The 7,500-nt window shown below is 38.6% G+C and overlaps 1 protein-coding gene across 2 annotated transcripts in view; it reads right to left on the bottom strand.

The window, feature by feature from the left end:
• Window positions 1-7,500, bottom strand: part of poc1a (POC1 centriolar protein A) — a 256,921-nt gene that overhangs the window by 241,587 nt on the left and 7,834 nt on the right. For both annotated transcript variants that reach the window (XM_053227020.1, XM_053227019.1), the window contains exons 6-8: window positions 5,843-5,958; window positions 5,057-5,190; window positions 228-296 (exon numbers count right to left, since the gene is read on the bottom strand). In XM_053227020.1, the coding sequence (XP_053082995.1) occupies window positions 228-296; window positions 5,057-5,190; window positions 5,843-5,958 (319 nt within the window). The remainder of the gene's footprint in view (window positions 1-227; window positions 297-5,056; window positions 5,191-5,842; window positions 5,959-7,500) is intronic.

The following is a 7,500-nucleotide window of genomic DNA, read 5'->3' as shown; positions in this document are numbered from 1 at the left end:
AAAACATCTGCTTTAACACATTACCTCGATTCAAAATAAAGGATAAAAAAAAACTTTAATGTTTAAATATTAAACTTTCGCCTTTGGAGTTTCGTTTCGTTAATTAAAAAGAATGAACTGAATTAATTGAAATATAACTACAAACAACACGGATTAAAAGGAGAATAAATAATTAAATAAATAAACAACACACACACACACACACACACACACACACACACACACACCTGTTCATCTGAGCCTCCAGAGGCGAAGTGATCTCCAGTTCTGGAAAACGCTACGCAGGACGCCGGCCCCTGAAAACAAACACAGAATTAATTCCACACTTCAGCTGTTTCATAATAAACACTTACAGATTGCGAAATTTTAATTTATTAAAAGGTTTTTATTCTGAACGTTTTATTAAAATGTCACAAACCTGCAAAGGTTCAGAATTCTCAATTAAACTTCACAGGTAATTTTTTTTTTAATTTTTTCGTGTTCGTAAACCGCTTGGAGTCGTTACCATGGTAACATTTAGCTAGGCAAAGCTAGGAGACCTGACAAGCTGCAAATGAAATGAACGGTTTTTAAAGATCGTCCAACAATAGCAGTGAATACGTAGCCCTTTTTCAAGACATAAAAAATACAGTATGATAACATCGCCAATTGTGAGTGACGGTTAAGAAATTATCACGAAAACTGTCACGTAGCTACGATCAGCACACACTACTGAGTGTGTGTTTACTATAAACATATCGTACTACATTTAATCATCTATTTAAATATATACCCTGAATGTAAACGAGTCGCGAGGTGCAGAGGCAGGTGTGAGGCAGATTTTTGAGGCAGACTTTTATTTTAGTGATGTTATAGATTGTTATTCAAGAAGGACTGGTTTAAACAGATAGTTAGTTATCTAGTTAGATAATACCTAGTTACAACATAATTTGTAAAATTAAGCATTCCAAACATAAAAAACAGCACATTTTGGATTAATTAATTAATTAGTTATTTATTGAACAAAACGTTAAGAGATAATCACGTCTGTTATAGTTGTATAATAACTGACTTTCAGGCTTCAGATTCCGGGTGCATTCGCTTGGCGCTTTCGTGATTTTGTGACATTACGTCTGTAAAACGCATGCAAAACTTTATCGTGTAAGGAATTACACGCTCCAGACCATGCGTTATACTCCGCTTCACATCGTGCCGTCAGATATAACGGTCTGGAGTGCGTTATTCCTCCTATACAACAGCGATTCTCCCACGATTACAATGTTTAATTTATTAATCAACAACACGTCACGCTTTCTAACGGTTTATTTTTCTACCTTATATCCACAATAAACAATAAAGTCATTCCCTCACCAGCCTGTCCTTCTCTCTCTCAGAAAATAACAACACAGCGTGTCATTTTCCCAAGAAACAGGAATCTGTAAACTCCTCTGTCCTGAAGATTCTCATGCACTGTGACAAAGCAGTGACACTGGAGACTCCTTCCATAAACGTTAAATAAATGTCTCCTAACAAAACAACGTCACCACATCGACGACTATACGTTTTACTTTATTAAACAGCACCGCATTTTTGAATCTGTTTATTATTAGTCTCAGACTTAGACATTTTATTTATCTACATTTATATTTAGAAGCCTGCTCTTTCTGTGTATTCTTGAACGATAACTTGTACCATTGTACTCCCATATCAGATGAGCTCCAAGAACAAAATGAGTTTCAAAATAAACCACAAATAAATAAATACATAAATATTTTAAAAAATGATTGAATCATCTGACATCATACTGCATAGTCATGAATGATTCATACGACAAACTCAGTTGGACTGTATAGAACTCCTCTACTGAATCACTGAATCATACTCTACCCTACTGAATCACTGAATCACACTGTACCCTACTGAATCACTGAATCATACTCTACCCTACTGAATCACTGAATCATACGCTACCCTACTGAATCACTGAATCACACTGTACCCTACTGAATCACTGAATCATACTCTACCCTACTGAATCACTGAATCATACTCTACCCTACTGAATCACTGAATCATACGCTACCCTACTGAATCACTGAATCACACTGTACCCTACTGAATCACTGAATCATACTGTACCCTACTGAATCACTGAATCATACTCTACCCTACTGAATCACTGAATCATACTGTACCCTACTGAATCACTGAATCATACTGTACCCTACTGAATCACTGAATCATACGCTACCCTACTGAATCACTGAATCATACGCTACCCTACTGAATCACTGAATCATACTCTACCCTAGTGAATCACTGAATCACACTGCATTGCACTGAACGCTCAAATCATTCTACACTGAATCCTACCACATTATTTTATATTGAACTGGTGAATCGTGTTTAACTGAATTGTATCGGATCATACTGAATCATCTTGCATCCTAAAAAACTGGTAAATAATATTGTTTAACACACTGACTCATTAAATAAATACATCAATCTGAATCAAAATATAACATACTAAATCATGCTAAGTGATATTTTAGTAAATTGTCATAAATATTATTGTACTATATCGAACAGTTGAGTGAAATATCGAGTCGAATCACACAGAATACGATTACGTACAGTTTGATTCAGGGCTGATTTACTTTGCTCATAACGACTGATTCACACAATGGACCCGTCCTGTTTGTGCTGCACTGTGACTTTAAGATCATTTGGATCAGGATTCTAGTGTCTGTGCTGATAGAAATGAAAGTATTAAAGTCTGTGTGTGTGTGTGTGTGTGTGTGTGTGTGTCTAAGATGACTCATACATGGCTAAGACGCCCCTCCTTTAGAATCACTCTACCTAGAAAGGTGACTGTGCGTGTGTGTGTGTGTGTGTGTGAGTGTGTGTGTGTGTGAGAGAAAGAGAGAGAGAGAGCAGCAGGGTGTGTGTGTGTTTGTACAAACTACACACCCCAAAGCCACAAAGCCGATCTGTCATTCTAAAATAAGCGTCTCTTACACACCGCTCCCTCCGGATTCCATACAACATGTATTTATCTGGATTATTCGTCTTTTCCGGTTCTCTGTTTCGTCAACTCTGGGTCACATGATCCACCTTTCTCTGTGAGTGAGTGTGTGTGTGTGTGAAATTTATTAAATTTGTTTAATCTGGATTATATTAGGGGGCCAAGCACCGGACTGTAATTGTACGTAACAAATTTGTGATTTGCCAAACAGGAAGTCGGCCATTTTGACATTTAACCAAAAAAGAAAAAAAAAAAAAAAAAACAGTTTTTTTTCTGCTTCTTCTCCTAAAAATCCACACAAAATGTGTATCACGGCACCTTGAGATGAATCCGAAATATACTAGTGACTCTGCTTTTTGATATGCAAGACACGTTGTCCATAAACCGCAAATGAATTTGATGGTGAAGCCACCAAACAGGTTACGTACTGACACCAAACTTGTCATATATATTAAGCAACATGACTTGATCTTCACAAACAAGCTTCAAGTCCAAAACAGGAAATGAGGCAATATCTCACCAATACATTGCCATCAAATTTAGTATATCTCCTTGTGAACAAGCGCTGATGGTCCCAAAGGTTTCTGGTCTTCCTTCTTCGCTAAGGAGTGGGACCAAAAAAGTGATTGGCCCCCTTAATCGCTGCTTGCAGATATATTTATTTTTGTGATTAGCTTTTGGAAAATTTAAAACAGGAGGAAAAAAATCTGAGTTAGCATCTATCGGCCTGTAGAGGGCGCACTAACTGCTAAAAAGCGTTTAACTCCGTTTTTATTGAAGTAATGACTTGCTTTAAGGGAATACAATAATAATCTTTTGTATAAATGTGTTTACTGTTACTGAAAATAATAATTTTGAGTTCACACACCCTTTAAATGCTAAACTGAACCTGATAAAGTGACTGATTTGTTCTAGTTGCTGAGTCAGAGCCGTGATGAACAGACTGTGGAATGAATATGCGAATAAATACGTTTTTTTTAAAGGCAGACGCCACATGGGAGAGACAGACTGTTCCACTTCATCACTGACTAATAATCACTCCGAGTCACACACTGTCTCTCACACACACACTCACACACACACGCACACACACACACTCACACACACACACGCACGCGCGTGCGCCAGCCAGCCAAAAGTCACAGCTTCTGCCATGGCGGGATCTTCACGCCTTCCATCAGGACGATCAGAAGTGAATCCCTCAGACGGCGAGAACGTGACGAGAGACGACTTCGTTAATTAATAAACCTCGCTGAGGTCACTGACGAGGAGAATAACGGCGAGCGAGGCGTCCTCGCTGAAAACGCTTCAACACAACTTTACGACTTTTTACGGCGTCAGCGGATAATCAGAGATCAGACACTGGTGTCATTTTATATCATAAACATGGCTGAACAATAACATCATATAACTGTGTGTGTGTGGTGCTGCGACAGTAAAATAATCAACGCCGGGGTGATGTGATGAAGCGGAGTTACTGCTACCATTCTGAAGTTGATTATTTTCCTATAGCAGCACATCCCCATGTGTTTTATTCCTCTTTACCAACGATTACAATTTTTATTTCTTAAAGAACTACAGTTATACTTTTTATCTGTTTATAGTTAGATTCCTGTTGTCACTTATGTTATAGCAGCTATAAACACTCGTTCCCTCACCAGCTTCTCTTTATTCTCTCTCTTTACGCTAATAAGACAAAAAAAAAAAAACGCAGCTTGTTACGCATGTTACCGAGAAACCGCAAAGAAGCGTAAACTCCTTAAAGTTACAGCTTTACCTCTGACTGTTACAAAGCGCTGACACTGGAGACTCCTTCCATAAATGTTAAGAATATCAATGATTACACACAGTTTTTAATCTGTTTATTATCAACATTATCCGCTGCACACGTCCCTGTGAATGAGCTGTTGCTATAGAAACGATAACGTATTAGAACAAGCGCATTAATATAAACCTGCACTACTGTCAGAGCTGCTGTTATAGAGAATTCATCAACACCTTCGCGCACGTGTGTGTGCTTGCATGTGTGTGTGTGTGTGTGTGTGTGTGTACCTGGTGTCCGTGCAGTGTGTATAACAGTCGGCCCTCCAGCAGGTCGAGGATTTTCAGTGTGGAGTCGGTGGAGGCGGTGATCAGGTGATTACCGGCCGGGTGGAAGGACAGACAGTTCACCACTCCATTGTGGACTGAAATGATCACACACACACACACACACACACACACACACGCACACACAGACACACACACACACAGACACACACACACGCACACACACGCACACACTTGAAATATACTGATAATGTTCGCTACTATACAGATTCTATACCAGTGTTATTAATGAAAGGTTTCTCTCTCTCTCTCTCACACACACACACACACACACACACACACACAGAGTCATTTCTCCTACAGTGTATTCGAGGACACACTCTAAACCCTTGCTGTCCTGGAACGACATCACCATCATGACTGAATGTGTAAAAATGAGAGTCGAGCGCCCCCTGTAGGACAACGACTGCCACTGCCAGAGTCACAGAGTCAAAACAATAGCATTATTATTATTATTATTATTATATTAAAAATATAACGGTGTGACTAAATGGATTACTGAATGCTTTGTGTCTTTGTGACTAATTTCTGAGGCTTTTTAAAAACATGTTTTTCTGCATCTGGGTCTCAAAATCAGACAACAAACATTAGAGTATTATTACTATTATTATTAGTAGCAGTAGATGTTGGATTGCTGTATTTATTTTTTATATATTAGTTAGAAAAACATTATTAATAATTAATTTTCCCCACATGGATTGGTGAATGATTAGTGAGTTCAGTGATCACCTTGGTAATGCTGCAGGAGTTTATGAGTGCGAATGTCCCACACTTTAACCGTGTTGTCTGTACTGGCAGCAGCGATGCACGTCCCGCTGGGGTGGAAATCAGCGTAATTCACGTACCTGAAAAACACAACGAAACAACAATCTAACACAAACAATGGTTTCTATTTATACTAAAAAAAAAACACTGTGCAGAGACGTTTATGTAACATGTCTGGAAGGAGTCTCCAGTGTCAGCGCTTTGTAACAGTCAGACGTTCAGCTGTAAGTGTAAGTTTTGTGACGTCTTCAGGACAGAGGAGTTTACGCTTCTTTACGGTTTCTCAGTTTCTGTGTTTTTTTGTCTTATTAACTTCAAGAGAGAGAGAAAGAAAAGAGGGAGGTGAAGGAGCGACTGTTTATTCACCTTAATCCTGGAGAAAATCGTTAAGGGTGAAACTTCCGTGCTGGCGAAGGCTCTCTGCGCGGGGGTTTAATTACAGTGACTGTTAGAGCCAGCGATATATAGAAATTATTGAAATATCGCAAATGTAAACATGGCGATATGCGTAACGCAAGGACCTGCGATAACGGAAAGATTTTAATACTTCAAAAAGTTACGATAAGTCAGAGTTTTAGGGCGACGCAGATAGCAGAGAATGTTTTCTTTTCCTCAAAAGCACATGAAATGTGTATGCTGGTTATGTCATGTTCAGTTTTTACATATATAAATATATATAAATATAATTTAAGATAATTGTACACACTTAGAGCTTTATCGTACTGCATATCACTTTATTTAACGTTATCACATATCGGTTTTTTTTCAGTATCATGCAGCCCTAGTGTCCGTGATGTACAGTCTCAAAAGTGTGCAAAATATTTACAAACATTAGAAGAACAAAAGAATGAATATTCACCACACACACACGCGCGCACACACACACACACACACACACACAGCTATTGGCTGGTTCGTCTTCTTTAAAAAGGTTCATAATATTAATACTCTGATAAATCATCAGATCCATATACGAATAAACATTTAATATGAATTTAATATAAACATTCACATTATCCCTCCACAGGCAGGTTGATTCGCGTGAATTAGCAGCGAAAGATTTCCCTTTTGCTCCCCAGACAGTTGTTTTGTTAAAGTGTTTATTGTAACGGTTCTCGCTGTAATAACAGTCAGGCTAAGCTAACCCAGTGGCTGAAACAGGAGTGTTATGATCACGAGCAGATTCATGAGAGGAACGTGTCTATCAGCGACGGTGCAGCTCCCATCGTCTACAAAAAGAGGAGTGAAGAACCTGGCAGAAGAAGTGGAACTTAAAGATCAGCTCTAAACCCTCTGTGTGTGTGTTTATTTCACGGTTCCTGCGTTCCTCGTCCTGTCTTCCCCCGTCTCACTGCGTTCTCGACCTCCGCTACAGAAACCTGCGAGTTCTGAAGCAACAGATTAGATGAAGAAGTTAAACATGTTGCTGTAAGATGTCTGAGGTCACGTCTTCGCATCGTCCTCCAGGTCCTACACAAACGAAGGCAGGAGGATGATCGCGTTATCCGCTCTGATGTTTGAGAGACTCACATCATCATCATCATCATCATCATTATTATTATTATTATTATTATTATTATTATTATTATTTAATTTAGTTTTTAAATAATTTCAGCATAACG

The sequence above is a fragment of the Pangasianodon hypophthalmus genome, chromosome 20 (genome assembly GCF_027358585.1).
Source record: "Pangasianodon hypophthalmus isolate fPanHyp1 chromosome 20, fPanHyp1.pri, whole genome shotgun sequence".
In the NCBI taxonomy this organism is placed as follows: domain Eukaryota; kingdom Metazoa; phylum Chordata; class Actinopteri; order Siluriformes; family Pangasiidae; genus Pangasianodon; species Pangasianodon hypophthalmus.
The sequence above is the reverse complement of the archived record's forward strand: the minus strand, read 5'-3'. Positions and strand labels throughout refer to the sequence as shown.